This window comes from Actinia tenebrosa, unplaced genomic scaffold, assembly GCF_029948245.1.
Source record: "Actinia tenebrosa isolate PJP-AT-01 unplaced genomic scaffold, QUT_ActTen_1.0 PGA_scaffold1__47_contigs__length_23844297, whole genome shotgun sequence".
In the NCBI taxonomy this organism is placed as follows: domain Eukaryota; kingdom Metazoa; phylum Cnidaria; class Anthozoa; order Actiniaria; family Actiniidae; genus Actinia; species Actinia tenebrosa.
The window spans coordinates 7,747,117-7,766,127 of record NW_028292578.1 but is presented as its reverse complement, the minus strand read 5'-3'; the positions used below and the strand labels follow the sequence as shown (position 1 = coordinate 7,766,127).

The 19,011-nt window shown below is 38.2% G+C and overlaps 1 protein-coding gene and 1 long non-coding RNA gene across 3 annotated transcripts; one reads left to right on the top strand and one right to left on the bottom strand.

Annotated features, from left to right (window-relative positions):
• The first annotated feature begins 899 nt into the window (after positions 1 to 899).
• Positions 900 to 10,577, top strand: LOC116287303 (uncharacterized). The gene is made up of 3 exons (XR_004196058.2): positions 900 to 1,341; positions 9,379 to 9,630; positions 10,136 to 10,577. It is a non-coding gene; the product is annotated as an uncharacterized LOC116287303 (long non-coding RNA).
• On the bottom strand, positions 2,154 to 14,347 carry LOC116287302 (uncharacterized). Of its 2 annotated transcripts, none has more exons than XM_089033108.1 (18): positions 14,231 to 14,347; positions 13,576 to 13,840; positions 12,592 to 12,677; positions 11,921 to 11,956; positions 11,020 to 11,245; positions 10,394 to 10,465; positions 9,614 to 9,657; positions 9,361 to 9,439; positions 8,958 to 8,999; positions 8,523 to 8,609; positions 7,644 to 7,931; positions 5,318 to 6,441; positions 4,979 to 5,016; positions 4,592 to 4,754; positions 4,216 to 4,293; positions 3,920 to 4,060; positions 3,341 to 3,431; positions 2,154 to 2,744 (listed from the first exon to the last, which is right to left on the bottom strand). In XM_089033108.1, the coding sequence occupies exons 1-18, from the start codon at positions 14,294 to 14,296 to the stop codon at positions 2,665 to 2,667; spliced, it is 3,006 nt and encodes a 1,001-aa protein (XP_088889234.1). In that variant the 5' UTR covers positions 14,297 to 14,347; the 3' UTR covers positions 2,154 to 2,664. The 2 variants fall into 2 exon arrangements, with proteins under 2 accessions (XP_088889234.1, XP_088889235.1); XM_089033109.1 differs by having other exon boundaries at positions 13,576 to 13,837; positions 14,231 to 14,309.
• Positions 14,348 to 19,011: the final 4,664 nt, after the last annotated feature.

Below are 19,011 nucleotides of genomic sequence, written 5' to 3'. Positions count from 1 at the left end.
TTCTTTTGTTTTGCCCTTCAAATTGAGCTGCTTTGAGGGGTCCTATTAATGGTTTTCACAGCCGCCATGTTGGATGAATTTAACAAATGAATCGTCATTAGTCTCTCTTGTCATATCATCCAACATGGCCGTCGTGTCTTTCGTTATTTCCGCTACCTTGAGAATGATTGAAAACCAGCAATAGGAAAGTAAATACGAATTTGATTTTCTCCTAGATAGTCGCCCCCTTTGAACTAATGCTCTTCTAGTTTCATTAATACACCGTATATGTAAAGCAAACTGCCTACACACTAGCTAAACCGCTCTGGAAGGCAGGCAGGATGAGTACCTCAGTCATCAACACTTCTCTATGATTTGATTGCATAATTGAAATCAAGAGTTGTACAACAAGTCTCATTCAGCTCAAGCATGCAAAGGTTACTTTTAAATTAGCAGTAACCTTGGCCTATAGCAGCATACTGTTTCAAACGAGAGTTAATAATCTTCTAAAATGGCTTGTGGTACTTGTGTAACACTGGCGCTGAAGTCAGGGGGGAGATGTGATGCTAATTTTGTCGAAGTAGAGGACTGTGAGAGAGAGGGGATTCGATATCGTACTTAGCTGTAGTGTCTGTTCAAAATCTTTTCTGCAAGTCAATAGACAAGAATACATATCCTTTATTATGTTTTCACATGCCGAATCAATTGTTACCCGGCCCATTTCAAAGTTAGAGGTCATAGCAGGAATGCGAGCATCATAGTGAATACGAACGAACAAGCTTCTAGCTGATATTGACCATAAATGCTTCTAATTTAAGCATACATGTTTTTCCTCATTTACTCAAACACATTCTCTAAATAGTGATAATATCTATAAATTCGAGTGTTTCCCTAATCTGTGAGGTAAAGTATACCTTTACTTGTTAAATTTCTTCTTAACGAAGCTGCTGGCGACGCAGATCTCTATTCTCAAAACATTCGTAGGACATATGGTTGATCATCGAGGCGGGGCCGACACAAATCCCACCAGCTAAATGAAAGTTACAAAGCAGAAAACAGTCATTTAGTCATCCCATCGAACAAATCCTGAACAGACTTCCTAGACATTTGACAGAGCCATGGAATTAGAATCGTCATAAAACTTGCCAGGAGCGTAGAGCTGGTTGCTTCATTTCCTAATCAGATAGCCTCTTGCCCTCATTAGAACGGCTAATAAGTATAACACTGGTTAAAATCATTTGTCGACATTCACCATCAGCTCTTCATCCACAGTTTAAGAAGTATGGCGACTTCGTTCTTAGGTACTATGCAAGCCGGGGACGAAATTTAACGATATGGGTCTAAAATTGAAGTTCTTGAAAGGTACTGAACAGAAAAAGAGTTTGTGGATGAATTTCGTACTGTTTTTTAATACCTTCGCTCGGGTCGTGATGAAACCCCGGGTCTGGATTTCGTCCTAGCTAGTAGGACTTTACTCCAAAATTTCTAGCCGGATTATATGATGCTTTGAAAGCTAAGTTAGGCGGTGAAATTGAATTAGAAAATACTGCCTCAGGCTTCAAAGACTGAGAAAAAAACTCTTTTATCTGGCCCGTTATGAATTCCGTTACTTTAAGTGTATTTCTATAGTTCAACGGCATCGCCATGCAAGACGTTGAACAGAACATCCAGAATTTTCCCGGAGGATGTTTGCAAGGAACGTATCTTTCAAGACCGGGAGCTTGTTTATAGATTCCTAGTATTAACGCTCACAAGTTTTTGATTAAGAAAGAATAGCTTATAATCAGAAACCATGTCAAAAGATTGCCTTGATAAGGATCCATATTTTAGCTTCTCGAAGACACTTAGTGATTGCAAACGTTAACGATAGAATAACCAAGATGTTAAAGACACGTACATGAAAAAAAAAAGCTTACACACTAATAGAAAACAAATGGAAAACTGTTTTAATTTTCAAAGATTTGTTCCAAATGCTTTCAAATTGTTAAATTTTTTCCGATCATGACGCATGCGTAGTGAATACTACTGTTCGGCGCCGACGACTGACAGACGAAAGCAAGTATTCTTATTCACTGGCCGCCCTTTTTCGACAAACAAAATGCAGAATTCCCCCTCGTAAAAAGTCAGGAAAAACTACTATGTTTTGTTACATCGACATATATACTTTATTTTAACATTATACAACATACAAAATCTTTTAAAATATAGTAGATTTGGATATTTCGGGACTCTACAACTGACGACCACAATTTGAAAGATGAGGAGCTAAAAATTATATTTTGCAAGCTATGTAATCAATTTAATGATGTTATAAACTTTTTATATCTTACATTTAAAATACTATCTAACTTCATAATAAGCCCCAGAATCGTCGATTTTGAGAGAATCTTCGCTAAAACTCACTGCAATTAATTTAATCCAGCTTAATATTCATTGACAAGATACAAGACAAAGCATAACTCTTCAATGGCTTCCATTGCTCTGATCCAATCATAAAGCATAAAAATACGAACCATCCAATCACGTTCGAGTAGGGAAGCCATTTGGGAATCATGATAATAAGATTTATAAGATAATAATTTATTGCAAGAATTAGATTTCTGTATCTTTATAACTACTTCAGCTAGTCCAGAAATAGCTCCCATTGAACTATTCATCTATCTATGTTATTTAGATTATTAAACTTTAAAAGGTCGGGCTGTTAGACTTGGTTGGGTTAAATACGTAAGGATCGAAGGACAACGCTGTGTGCTCTGTAATTGAATCTGTGGATTTAATAACGAGAGATTATGGATTAACGTCCAAGTATAATGTAATGAGGAAAAGTGGAGGAAAGAAATAGAACAGATACGATTCTATGGTTGTACATATTAGGATTGGAGATAATCTGGGATCAATAAGTCCAAATTCTAGACATCTGGCAACCTCCCTTTTTAACTGTTATTTCAAAACATACTGTCTTACTGAATAATGAAAACTTCATAGTGAATAGAGCATTACTTTGTTGAAATCCTGGACAAAATTTAAGTAAAGAAAAGTATTCTGTTTTTATTTATACCAAGAGAGTATTGACTACAATAGGTAAAACATGATGGTTTAGCCTTGGTTATGGCTTGCTAAAAGACTCTCGTTATGATTTACAGCGAAGACTCGAGGCTGCAATTATAGTTGCCATTGAGGATAAGATCTCTCCAGTTAATAATAAAACTGTTATCATTCGCAGAATGATGTAGAGTGAACGTATTTAGAGAAGTATTCTCGAATTTATAACTGCAATAAAAAGACTTAATGCGTCATAAACGATATCAATGGATGCAACCAAACTGAACAAGTAAAAAGAAAAGACCAACAACATACACACCTAATACCCATCGCTCCGAAACATTGATTGTCTTGGTTTTTCTACTGATGGTTCCAACAACAACGCCAGCTTTTCTGATTGATGTACAGATCTTAAGCAAGAAAACGAAAAAAGATCTGGAGTGTTATAGGATATATAAATAGTTAGGTAGATAGGTAGGTGCTATGGTACAAAATTAAGGAGCAAATGTGGCAATGACGAGTGGTCTATAATGGGAGAAACATTATAACCATCTAAAGAGGCCTATTAGCCGTCCCGAGGTTGAGGGAAAAACGTGGTCGAGTTCGCATTGCGGTGCATTGTTAGGCTGCTTTACTTGAGTGAAACCTAAATATATCCTAATTTAGGGTATATTCAGGTTTCACTCAGCTGATAAAAGTCTTTGAATCTCATTATCTGGTCCAACACTGATCACCATGTGCTGTCAACCTCAATGAATGCCACTTAAAACTTGCGATTCAGCTGATGAACATTCCGCACGAGGCAGGAAATGAAGTGAAGTGAAAGCCAGCAATACCATAACCACAATGTACTGTAATGCAAACTCGACCTAGTTTTTTATTAACATCAGTTGCTCACCTTGCCGCCACAAAGGGTGATAAGCTGAATGAGTGTTTCACGTGGTGGTGACGTATTATCAGACACAAAAATAGGATCAACTTCAGCGAAGAGTTCTTGGTGATAATCAGGTCCGGAGCTCACTCGCTCTAGTCGACTTAACTGAAATTTGAACAAGATAAGTACATAAATGACACCAGAATCAAAAGTCATTAGGTAAGAAAAAGGATCACGATAAAATACATATATATATATAAAGACAATCTTTATCCCTTTCCTCCCATTTCTCATGCTTTCATTTTTTCCCGTTTTTTCACCTGAGCGGAAGGAAAGGCATCAGCTAGCTCGTACGGTTCTTCGTCCACCCAGTAACCTGTCTCCAGAGACTTCATAACCTGCGTTAAATGACATCGAAAATATATCATCTTCATACCATCATCAAAACCTCTTCATGAAACTCAACGAAAATATTACAAAACCCAACATTATAATTATGTAGCATGAACGATACATTATTGCATAAAAGTACAATTTTAATGTAGTTTTGACAGCTACTCGCTATTTACCCCCCCCCCCCCCCCCCAAGTCAGTTTTATGAGCATGCGCAGTATGTATCTAGCATGGGAACCCCTAACGAAAGGTTCCTTTGGTTTTGCGCAGTTCTGCCGTCAGTGGGATGTGGTTTTTACTCACCCATTCAGGTGACACTAGCCAGTTGCCTTGTGCGATGGCCATTAGAACGTTCAATGTTCGTCTAGGGCTACCGCTGATTACATGCGTAGTACTGGGACCGACCGTATCCGCGATGTAGAAGCCACCCAGCTTACGGACCACTGAGATTACTATGTCTTGTTCACTATACCACGATCAGTAGTGAAAGAAACAGTATCAAAAATATGAGTCAAATGAAAATTGAAAACAAAATTGAAAGACTTACATAGACCTAATTTGCGATCCTAAGAGAAAGTGAATTTGAAAATCAAAGGTGGAAAGAATGCAATATTAAAGACTAAATTGAATTAAACCAAAACAAACAAACAAACAAACAAACAAAAAAAAAAAACGACAACGACGTCATACCTGAAGTGCATGCTGGTAAGGACCAAGGACCGTGAGGGCTGGGAACAAAAAATGATAAATAATAGATTGATGACTGATAAGTTCATACTAAATCAAATTAAACGGCGCATAGTTTGAAATAACGCCGTCCACTCTCCCTATCATTCTTACTACGCATGCTCGACGTAACCTCTTCGTGCATGCGCACTAAGAATGACAGTGCTCTGGGGTCGAGAGAGAACGCTGTCAAATATCGCTACAGTACCCTTGTGTTTTTTATTCGAGAATAGTGAATAGATAAATGAATCCATTCAGGAGTTTAGAAGTGATTACCAAAATAATAGTGATTTATAAATTTACCTTTTTTCTGACTACTTTTTTTTCTTTCGTTTTCTGCTTTCCGTTATTTTGCTTCTCGTTCGATTTATGTGACACGTCTTCTTCGCTATAATCACCATCGTGGATATCACTTTTATCGCCATCATCCTCAGTACTGCGGTCATCATTGCCATCATCATCATCATCATCATCATCAGTGTCATCAAAGATCTTTTTAAGAACAGGTTTAGTTTTCCGTGAGATGTCCTTTTTTCTACAGTCGTCATCATCATCATAATCACCATCTTCATGATTGTTATCAACAATATCATTTTCATCTTCATCATCAGTGTCCAGAATAGTTTTACGAACAGACCTCTTTCTCCTTAAGATATTCTTTCTTTTTCCATTGTCATCATCATCGTCATCACCATCATCATTATTATCAATGACATCATCTTCATCATCAGTGTTAGGAATGGTTTTACGAACAGGCTTCTTTCTGCTAAAGTTACACTTTCCTTTGCCGTTGCCAGTATAGTCATCGTCATTACCACCATCATCATCATCAATGACATCATCTTCATCATCACTAACTTTTGATATATTTTTACGATACATCTTCTTCCTCCGCGAGTCATTCTTGTCTAGTTTAGCTTTCATTTTCTTCGCATCGTTTTTCTTCCCGTCGTCATCTTCTGCTGTGTTGCATATATCACCAGGTAATTTCTTGTCTTCATCCCTCGTTAGCTCCATTGTCTTCTTTTCATTTTTCTTTTTAGATACAGATTGTTTGCCTCGTTTAGTGTCACTCGTTTTCTTAGCTATAGATTCGGTCTTTTTTTTCGATTTAAGTGGTTCAGTTTTCTTACCAACGTCCTCAAGTTCGTTCTCATCTTCTGTACTCACGACTTCACCGACTGTTTTTTCTGTCTTCTCGGATGTTCTCTTGTTTTTCTTTAATACTTTGGTCTTCTTCTCCTGCATTTCCACCTCACTGAACGAAACCCCCGAATCAGACAAGCCCGTAGCACAAACTAAATTATCCAGATCCCGTTCTACGTCCCGCGATCCTGAACCTTTTCCCGAAGTGCTTTTGAGTTGTGCGTCTTCTTGCTTTGAGCTCGAGATTCTTTTTCCTTTGGTCTTCTTCGCAAGGCTGTTTGCTATTAAAAAACAAAAAATATGTTAACTATGATAACTGGTTTTCATAGCCGCCATGTTGGTTGACTCGAACAAAAGATTTGCCCTTGGTTTCTTTTGTTATATCAACCAAAATGGCGGCCACGTTTTTCTCGTTTTTTTCCATACCCTTGGGAATGATTTAAGACTATCTACATATAAAACTTAAAATGACAGATTAAGGTCGACAAAATGTGTGGCTGGCTTACGCTGTTTGTACACCGGTCCTTGGTAAGACCGGACCCGACATAATATGTGGCTGGCTTACGCTGTTTGTACACCGGTCCTTGGTAAGACCGGACCCGACATAATGTGTGGCTGGCTTACGCTGTTTGTACACCGGTCCTTGGTAAGACCGGACCCGGTGTTCGATACTCACTTCGTACAGGTATTTATACAATTTTTTTCTTGGCAAGTTTTAAAATGGCATGGGCTTTCAATTTCCTTTTTATACGTTTATGAACCCAAAATTCCCTTTTTAAGGTATACTTATACTTACTTTTTTGCATTGCTCTCTTATCCCATATTATAATTGCGGGTCAAATGACGCATTACGCTTTAATTATAAATCATAAGTTTATTGAATTTCATTCATTTGTAGATACTATTTATATGACGTTGTAAGATAAAATCTTCAGCAAAGAATTATTGGAAGAAGAGAATTGAATAGAATCTCTGGTATGCTAAAGCTACGGACACACGGTGCAGCATAGCGCGCCACAATTTGTTGCACGCAATGTTGCTGAAGTAGAAAACGATCCTTCTTGCAATCCTGCCTGCAATATTGCGTGTATTGTTGCACCGTGAGTCCGCGCATTAATTCATACTATTCATGTAAACAATAGACCACAAAAATTATTGCATAGCTATCAGCTCTTCTCTCAAGCAGATGAAGGCACTTTTTAGCTGAACGTTACGGGCAGCGGCGTTGGTAGCCAAGTTCCATGACAACTTGACGTAAACCTCGCCATGCACACGAATTTCAGCTAAACTTTTCAACGTGCAAAAAAACCCTTTAGAGACAGAAAAAGATTCAAACATCTTTTTGTTCACCCAGAAGAAAGTCTTACATTGTTTCTATTCTCTTTCTCGTCATAGGAAGAGTGGGTCTCGGTAAAAATATGACTTGGATTTAGAAAATCCATACCAGTCTGTGGTATGAAGCTGAATCTACGCCTTAACCTACCTGGCAAGTTATTTTCTAGTTCATCCTCACGTGCAGCACACGAAGACTCCTCCTCAATCATAGTCTCTACACCACTTGTAGACTTTGATCTTGGTTTACGAGTCCTTTTGAGTTTACTCGTTTTAACATCGGGAACTTCTTCCTCATCAAATGTAAAAACGTCTGTATTCTCGTGTGGGGTTTTGGCTGGTTTGCTTTTCTTGTTTTGATGAGGTTTTTCATCAGGTTCCTTTGGGGTGCTGTCTTTACTAGACAGTAATCGTTTTCGCTTCTTTCCTGGTCCAGAAGCTGTATAAATATTCAAGGGAAAATAGTGCAAATCAAGGGTGGTTTATCGGTAATGCCCTCACCACTAGGGTCTCAGGTTTGATTCTTGGACTCTGCATCACATGTGAGTAGATTTTGTTAGGACTCTCCCTTGATTTGATTTTTCAATTGGTTCTCTGGATTTCCTCCGTCCGCAAAACCTAACACGGTAGATTCCAACTCGATCTGTGAGTTAGCTGTGCCCTGACTTAGATCAGCCTAGAGGTAGTTTTAGAGTTCAATCTGTGAGTTAGCCATGCTCTGACTTAGATCAGCCTAGAGGTTGTTTCAGGGTTCAATCTGTGAGTTAGCCGTGCCCTGACTTAGATCAGCCCAGAGGTTATTTTAGGGTTCGATCTGTGAGTTAGCCGTGCCCTGACTTAGACAAGCTCAGAGGTTGTTTCAGGGTTTGATCTGTTAGTTAACCGTGCCCTGACTTAGACAAGCTCAGAGGTTGTTTCAGGGTTCGATCTTTTAGTTAACCGTGCCCTGACTTAGACAAGCTCAGAGGTTGTTTCAGGGTTCTATAAACTAATTCTTATAGTTTGTGTTATTTGATGTAATGACACTTACCAGTCTGTAGAATATCTGTGGGGATAGTCTTGGGGCTTACAGGGGTCTTGACAGGAGCTGATAATGGTGAGCCAAGAGGAGTGTCAACTGTTGGGAAACATTTTGAAGACTTTGATTTTTTTGAAAAGACAAAAGCTTTCAAAATTGGTGTCTTGGAAGATCCTTAAAGAGGGGTCTAAATCCCTTCCCAAACTATAATTTTCCAAAATCCCAATCGTTGCACCAGTTCAGAAATTTAATTTTTCAGCTCAAGTAATTCCTGCCATCTATGAGGACCCTCAGTGACCTCGTGGATAATGATCTTGAAAGAACTTGATAAACCTCCTTCGAACCCTGCACAAGACTGTCTTTTAATAACGTTTTTAAGTAGTAATATATTTCTGTTGAAAATCCAACATACTTCAAATATATTAATGTTCACAAAAACGTTCTTACCAAAATTTAGTCTTTTGCTTGGGACTTCTGTTTCTTTTGAATCTGAAAAAAACGGCTTTTAGTTACAGTCTGATTGACAAAAAGTGATCTTATATTTGAGATTTTTGTTGTAGGTCATGAACGGATGGATGGGTGGATGGATGGATGGATGGATGGATGGATGGATGGATGGATGGATGGATGGATGAATGGATGGGTGGGTGGGTGGATGGATGGATGGATGCATGGATGGATGGATGTATGGATGCATGGATGCATGCATGGATGCATGCATGGATGCATGCATGGATGCATGCATGGATGCATGCATGGATGCATGCATGGATGCATGCATGGCATGCATGGCATGGATGGATGGATGGATGGATGGCTGTTCTTGCAATAACAGACACGCAATATTTACCTCTATCCTTATGATCAGGGCTGTTTGGCTCAGAATATACTGCTGTATCTGGAACATGCTTCATGGATGAGCTGACAAGCTACAACATAAAATGTGATAAATTTATTGGATAACAGCATTGGCTTATCCAACACTATCTACCCTTTGTACAACTGGGTCCTGGTCAAACTGTGATGGAAAACAACTAAAAATTTGGCAAAATAAAAGACAAATAGTACTAAAAGACTAGTATGGTTCTGTAAATGTTACTTACAGGACTAGCAGGTGCAGGTGAGTCTTCACTCAATAATCTTAGAGCTGTTAATATGATAGAAGTAATAAGAATAGAGCAAACGATTGGTAAGGGTAAGGTATGTTGAGTTGAGCAAGGGGACATGCAGTGAGGTAAGGGAAAGCTGATGAGAGGTGTACAAGTTTATGTAAGGTGATATAGTAAGGTGATATAGTAAGGTGATATAGTAAGGTGATATAGTAAGGTGATATAGTAAGGTGATATAGTAAGGTGTATTGTGGAAAGTGTGATGATGTGAGGTGAGCTGAGGATAGGTGAAGTGAGACAAGGTGAGGTGATAAGGTGTGTTATATGGTAAGGCATTGTGTGAAGAGACTGCCCCTTTTAATGTCAGGAGGTGAGATGTAAAGTAATGCCGAGCTGGCATATCTTTATCAAAATCAGACCCAGGATTTTGGACCCATCTCCTGGTATCCTGGTCAGTGCCCTAAATCTTCCGGATAATTTTATATATTCCAGATATTACAATTTTTTTTTTGCTAGGTACGCCAATGGAATATGGATTTTCTTGGGTTTTCATTCCTTCCTTCCTTCCTTCCTTCCTTCCCTCCCTTCATTCGGCGACGTCACGCCCCTTCCGTATCGATTTTCCAGATCTGGATACTTCAGGGGCTGGCAGCCCTGCAGGCCATTTCACACATCAATGGAAAAAGGAAATGTTAGTGTAAGAAAAGGAAAAGGTAAAATGTGATTCAAGATTAACCTCAACAAGGCTAGAAAGTAACAAGAAACAAAACTTACTCAAAGGTGATAAAATTGATGTCGGCGTTCTTTCTGATGCGATCTTTCGTTGTCTTTTACGATTGATTCGCTCTGTAAAATGCATGCAAAATGGCAAAAATAATATACAATATACAGTAATACCTTTGTTTTGAATAGTGATAGCCTTGAGAAATAAAGTAAACATAGGATGTTTTTCCATGTACATTTGGGAACATTCCTTCAATGATTAGTGTTGTCCAATCACAAAGCGCTAACATCCCGTGCGCACGTTGGTATGTGTGGCGTTGGCTTGATCCAGCTTTTTCGTTTTATAAAATTTACATGGGCAAGGACAAGGAAATACAACACATAACTTTGCTTTTAGGCAATTCAAATGATAAAAATAGGATATATACAGGGGAAAAAGCGATACAGAGCTGACGTAAGCTCTTCGCCGCTCTATTAGCCCATCTCGTCGATGAGCGCTGTATTTTCAAACGCGAACCGATCTTAATTCACGTCACTCATCTTGTCTAAAACGTGAGTACATGAGAATCTTCTTTTATTCCTTGGCGACATGTGATTGAGAATGGTTCTAGTACAGAGGTCTTTCCTCAATTCCTTCCCCCCTCCTTCCTTCCCTTCCCTTTGTTTCCTCCACGTACCAGCACTGTTCCTGACATCATCTTCAAACGCTCTTGGCTGCATTGACTTGGTTCTTTTAAGTTTCCCTGTTACGAGTGGCGTGTGGACTTCGTCAACAACAGGGAAGAGGTCTTCGGGGACTCTTTTACCAGATTCTCGACAGCTTTCAACCCACAGCACGTTGACCAGATGAATTCCCTTCTTCAAGGCCTTCTCTCGAGTTGATTTCTTGCCGTCTTTAAAGATCTAAAGGTAAATTAGAAAAATATGCTTCACCAAGCTCTTAGATGGCAATATCATTTGGCGCGCTAGCAACTGGTCAGCAACTATTTTTAGATTTTTCAACTTTTTTTGCAACATTTTCAAAGCTTTCAAAACTCATACAACTAACTGCAGTTTTTCGATGCTCTATCTGTAAGCTCCTTTTCTTCTTTTTTTTTTTCTTCCAAAAATAATAATGAATAAAGATTGCTGTGTTTCGCAGATTGGGGAAGGGGCGGCAATACTAATAGACACTTAAATTTTTGAAGGTGTTCTTGGTTAATAGATATTATTAAATACACTCTTCCACAGTCTGTGGAAGAGTCTGATTAATAATATTCATTATTGTGTGTGTGTGTGTGGGGGGGGTTAGGTTGAATGAGAGGACTATGAAATTTAAAGATGACAAAGTAAATATACCTCTTTCACTTGGGCTTAATGTTTTCCCATTTCAGACCACACATCATTCCCTAGAGTATCATTTCTTTGTTTAACGGTTGCACATGAAAAGCAACACAAATATGGATACAACTCAAACAATGAATCTTTTTATCAAGAGAATGACATGTGGTTTGAAAAGGGAAAACAGTATTGCCAAAGGTAAAGAGACCTGTCGATTCCTATGACACATAAAACAAACAAGAAAGTTAACATACATACCACATGAGTTACTTCTGGAATAAACTTTTTGACAACCTAAAAAACAGTATTCAAAAACAATAAACTAAATACCATAACCAACACGTAATTATTCAGTATTGAAGAACTTAAAATGGTTTCACATTTGAATCATACACTTCAATACAAAACGTGGGTGCACATTGCAGGAATGTATACTGTGATATAAACGTGCTGGCAGCCAAAGAGCACAAGAGAAGCAAGATTAATAGGAGGAACAGTTCATTATTTCTCTTCTCTTTGAGTTTTTTACAAGCTACCAGAATGTTTTCCAGTATATTGAAATTGTACAAAGATAAAAATATAGCTTATTGGTTTAATGAAATATTTTAAAGGATTTTGAGCAAGCGCAAATCTTTGTCCATAGTTAAAAAGTAGCAAAACCAATCAATCAGCATATACCTTATATAACAATAATATGTATTTACTTCATGATGTAGAGCAAGACATTTTAAAGGTGTAAGGTTTCCTGATTTCAGATCACATGTCATTCCCTAGAGTATCATTTCTTTGTTTAAGGGATGCGCATGAGAAGAAACATTTGGATACAACTCAAACAAAGAATCATATTTTCAAGAGAATGACACGGGATCTGAAATGGGAAAACATTTGGCCCAAGGTAAAGAAGTCTAGTAAAGATAAATTTTACTCACAACAGCACCAAGAAGTTCCATCTGCTTTGAGATTCCTTCGAATCTGTTTTCAGTATTTGATCTGGCCTCAATATAAGCAATAACACCTGAAATTGGTTTTAAACAAAAGATCATTCTAAGTAGTACAAGGTGTTGATAAATTTTATTTTTACTTCCAGAAAATACCAATATCACCTCCATGTTATGACAAGGAATTGGAATTCCAAGGGGTGGGGAGGGTATATGGTTTTGTTGCTGAAAATATCTATAGAGGCTTTGGACCATCACATGATGGTAACCATGACAGGGGGCACAACAATAGAGTCGTTATCCCCTGGGAAACTGAATCTTTTCTCATGTTAATCAGATTAGATCAGATTTAATTGTTCCTGGCTCCTGTCATGGTTGCCACCATGTGATGGGGCAAAGCCTCTATACCTCCCCTATGGAGGGAATTGGAATTTCCAAGGGGTGGGGAGGGTCTGAGGAGGGTATATTGTGTAGTACCAAAAAATACCCATACTGCCCCCATGGATGGAAATTGGAATTATTTGGGCTGAGCTCTATTAATATTATTAATAGCATTACAGGGCTAAAATAATGGCTGTTCAATTACTGGACATGATGACAAAAAAACACCTGACGTCGAACTGTAGTTTGAAGTTTGCGGGGCTTTAACAAGAACATCTTGCTAAAGGTCTCTATCTAATTTACAACTTGTGTGTAAATTAATTCGTTGAATGGATCATCCATGCAAGGTAGCCAATGTATCAGACAGTTTCAAGTGAAGTTGTCTGGTACACAGATATGAAATATAGCTTTAATTACTGCCTACTATGTCTCGGCCTGCAAACAGACTTTTTTATTAGGGTGGGAGGGGACAGGGTTGAGAGGTCTCCCTCTCCTTCCCCTTCACCCCTCCCCTACCGCTAAAACAACTAAGAATAGGGCCGCTAACCACTAAGAATAGGGCATCTGCTTATTTATTGCAGGTAGTGGTTGTACCTTGTAGTATGGCATCTTGGCTGACTGGCTGTGTGCAAGAAAACGAAATATTTTGACTGTTTTCCTCGTCGCTTTCAAACGAACAATGAAAATCAAACTCTTCGTTCCTTTTTTGTTCCCTTGGGCTCTCCTTGATGCTATCACCTAGGGAAAACCTTACTTTGGAGTGACTGCTGGCTTGTTTTCCAACACTGTCTTTCAACACATTCTTATAAAGACTCGTACTCTTGTTGCTGACTGGAGAGTGAAATCCAGAAAAAACCTTCTGAAAACAAAAACCACAAGATGTTTTCAAGCTTCCTGATACTTAATTAATTAGTCAAATTATATAAGTAAGTATAAATGGAGAAAACTGTAACACGTTTTTCAAACTTTCAATTACACATTTTATTTTTCTCGCGGGCAAGTTTGATCATGTTTTTGGCTCCATCGTTGTCTTCAACGTCTTTCCTGATCATAACAGTCAGAATTTGTGTTTCTAGGTAGATGATCTAACTTTATTCATCTCTCGAACTGGGATTCAGGGTATTGCTTACATTAAAAACTTGAGATCAAGAGAAAAATACGTGATAAAAATCCCCTCATATAAAGATTCAACGTTATATTTGCATCAAGCCAAGACGTGAAAAGCATAAAATCTTCAAAAACGACTTACATTTTCTGGTGTTGTTCTCTTCTTTGAACTGAGATTCAAACCTAAAGAAGCTCTCTTCTTATCCATTGCTCAATTGAATACCAGGATTGAGAAATCAAGACAAATATGAAGCTTTAAAGTAGAAAAAAGCTACGAAAGGAGAATATAAACATCTCGACAAGAAATAACTGATTTCGAATTCAGCGCGCTGTGCTGTCACGTGATAGGTAACACAGGGTGCCCAAAATGGGTACTGCAAAAGTGATGGCAAAATATTCAGAATTTGTCAGAATTTTTAAAATTTTACATGAAAAAAGTAAATCGTGCTATAAGTATAAAATATGTAAATATAAAATGGGGGTCATCGGCTTCGTTTAGCCATCAGGTTACGTGGAACTTTTGCGGTAAAAACGCGCAAACCGACGCAAACATGGAGCTTTCAAAAAATTTCGGTAATACGTTCATGTTCTATATGCACCAAACTGCCAATTCGGACTATATATTTTTCTTGTATTTATGTGATTTGGCATCATTTGCTGTCATTAGACATCATTCACCGTCATTCACCATCATTCACCATCATTAGACATCATTGACCATCATTCACCATCATTCACCATCATTCACCATCATTCACCATCATTCACCATCATTAGACATCATTGACCATCATTAGACATCATTCACCGTCATTAGACATCATTCACCATCATTCACCGTCATTCACCATCATTCACCATCATTCACCATCATTCACCATCATTAGACATCATTCACCGTCATTAGACATCATTCACCATCATTCACCGTCATTCACCATCATTCACCATCATTGACCATCGATAGACATCATTGACCATCATTCACCATCATTAGACATCATTAGACATCATTCACCATCATTCACCATCATTCACCATCATTCACTATCATTGACCATCATTGACCATCATTAGACATCATTAGACATCATTCACCATCATTCACCATCATTCACTATCATTCACCATCATTCACCATCATTCACCATTGACCATCATTGACCATCATTCACCGTCATTAGACATCATTCACCATCATTCACCGTCATTCACCATCATTGACCATCAATAGACATCATTCACCATCATTCACCATCATTGACCATCATTAGACATCATTCACCATCATTCACCATCATTGACCATCAGTGACCATCATTAGACATCATTCACCATCATTCACCATCATTCACCATCATTAGACATCATTGACCATCATTCACCATCACTGACCATCATTCACCATCATTGACCATCATTCACCATCATTAGACATCATTCACCATCATTCAACATCATTGACCATCACTGACCATCATTCACCATCATTCACCATCATTCACCATCATTGAACATCATTAACCATCATTGACCATCATTAGACATCATTGACCATCATTGACCATCATTGACCACCATTGACCATCATTGACCATCATTGACCATCATTGACCATCATTAGACATCATTGACCATCATTAGACATCATTGACCATCATTCACCATCATTATACATCATTCACCATCATTCACCATCATTGACCGTCATTAGACATCATTGACCATCATTCACCATCACTGACCATCACTGACCATCATTCACCATCATTCACCATCATTAGACATCATTAGACATCATTCACCATCATTCACCATCATTCACTATCATTGACCATCATTCACCATCATTAGACATCATTCACCATCATTGACCATCATTAGACATCATTCACCATCATTCACCATCATTCACCATCATTGACCATCATTTACCATCATTGACCATCATTAGACATCATTCACCATCATTAGACATCATTCACCATCATTAGACATCATTCACCATCATTAGACAACATTAGACATCATTCACCATCATTAGACATCATTGACCATCATTAACCATCATTAACCATCATTAGACATCATTCACCATCATTGACCATCATTAGACATCATTCACCATCATTCACCATCATTCACCATCATTCACCATCATTAGACATCATTGACCATCATTCACCATCACTGACCATCACTGACCATCATTCACCATCATTGACCATCATTAGACATCATTCACCATCATTCACCATCATTAGACATCACTGGCCGTAATTAGACATCACTGACCATCATTAGACATCACTGACCATCATTGACCATGTTGACTAAAAGCATAGGCTCATTAGGCTTATCTAATAAGCAGATGGCTGAAAAACTGAAGCTAATGCCCACGCTACTTCATAGCTGACCTGCGTTACATAAGCCCCTCTCTGGCGAAGTGTTCTGGCGTGCCTGCCAAATTCTCAGGTCAATCTGATGATCTCGCACAGGAGATACAGTCGTCCACTGATGTCCTCACCAGGGCTGTAAGGTGGCATGTACAGTAGATATTGTTGATGTGACTTCTGGATTTTGTACACACAGCTGAGGACACTACAAAAATTTCAATGGAGTTGCCTTGTCTCATGGACTTCCACAAGTGTGGGCTTATGGCTCGTTTCTTGGATCACTGGGCGTTTTCTTTGAGTTATTCACATATAAGTAACATAAAGCGCTTTTCTCACGATCGTATCAAGCATTTTTACTAAGACGCCGTAGAAATCGCCGTAGAACACTTTATCTGGCTTACTGTTAGGATAATGTCCATCTTTTAAATATTGCATCGGATTCTGGTGCTAACCCGCGAAAAATTAAGTTTCATGGGTACGGGAGGGGAGGGGATACAGTTATCGCGGCTTTTCTGTTTATCAGGGATATATCTTCACCTGCTTGCAAGAACGTTGTCATACGATATTAGAACATTAGTGATTTAGTGAGAAAGGAATACATTAAAAGACAAAAGAAAAAGTTCAGCTCCAGTGGTCTTTTGTTTTTTAATATAATTCCTATCCCACTAAATCACTAATGTTCTATTTTCGTATGACAACGTTTTTGCAAGTAGGTGTATATCCCGAACTGTTGAAACATTTTCCCATCCACTCTTTTGTTTGTTTCTCTTGTTTTGTTTTGCCCCTGTTGTAAAGTGTTGTTGTGTTTTTAATCATCGTAAACGATCGCATACATGTTAAAAGTATATTCAATGTTTTTCCCCAATTTTTCGTCTATTGTACTTGCTTTGTAAACGACCTTCATTACAGCGCAACGCGTAAAAGTATGACCACATTTAATGGCTCCGCATACTTTACATACTGTTCACGGGCTTTTGCAGACAAACGAGCTTTTACACATCTTATTTGGTAAAACAGATAGCTTCACATCGAAAAGCCTGTGCATAGAAGTATGCGAATACATTAAATGTGGTCATACTTTTACGCATTGCACTGTAAATTATGTTCAAAGTTTTTAAAAAAAAACATATATAACTAGGTTTATTGTTTTGAAAATTTCGCGTATGTGCGAGATAAATTGTTCAGTTTGCTGTCCCTGAGTCTTCAGCTGTTGTGGGGGAGGGGACTGGGTGAGACGAATATGAATGGTCACCATCTTGGGGGGTGGGGGGAGGATACACATATCGCTAGTGTTATGTGTGATGGGTACACATATCACTGTGACAGCGCATGTGGAGGAAGCTATTACTTTTACATCTTTTATTGTGGTATATCGAGCATATTTTCCTGATATTTTCCGTATCGTAAATCTAAGTGTATTTCAGAATATGAAAAAACGGTTGGGAAGTAAGCTTATATCCTATGCTATGCAACAAATGGAAAACGATATGGGTTCCACTTTGACTTAACGCGGTAAGTGTATAGTGTTGACTAAATTTCTCGTTATTTTCGAATCTGAACCATTATATTTTCATTTATGATGTGACGTGAACAGCTTTTATTTTCAAATCCAACGGGGGAGTGCGGGCATAACCAGGTGCTTTTGGCATTAACAAAAAAAATATTTTTCAATAAATTTGAATTTCCCCATCCTCAGCCATTTCAAACCTTGGTCAAAACATATATCTGTTTTAAAAAAACCCTCACCAGGGCATAATTTGCAGTCAAATGCCCCTGTATTGCCCGCACTCCCTCCATTATCGAGAAAATATACGCATTTGGAACTTCAACAGGGCGAAACCCTAAAATTTTGCACTGGACTATAATTGTTTTTATTTTTGGAGTTTCTTAAACAGCGGGTAAAACGCAATACTTTTGCAATTAAAATGTAAAACAAAAACCATGTACTACATTTATTAAGATTCAAAATATATTTATTTCATATCCTGAAGGCATAGGGTAATAATATATGTTCTAAGTGGAATTAGTAAGAAGTCACTACTCCATCAGCTCTGAACTTAAATTTTAAAGAACCATTCTCGTTTCAATTCGTAACATACATTCACAATTTATTTGAAAGTGTATTGTTAAAAGAGGATCATTAAAGCCTCACCAGAGACAGTACAACCGTTTAAGCATAAGAACGGAAAGTTTTGATAATCTTAGGGAGCATTCATTTTTTAGGAGGGGGAAGGGGGAGAAATCAAATATTTTAAAAATGCCTGCCCCCATGGTAAGGAATTGAGCTATTTTGATCACCCACCCCATCACCAAATATAAAAATGTACTAGTCCCCCTGCTTTAACTTTCAGAAAATTGTGATCCACCCCTTTTCATTTAGTAATATTTTTTGCCCCCCCCCCCCCCCCTCCTAAAAAATGAATGCTCCCTTATGTCCCGCATAAGGTTCTTAAATGCTTATGTTCAAGCATCTCGCTAGTGAGGACAAGGCTGAACTTTTATATCTCAGTCTTTGTAATTGACAAAA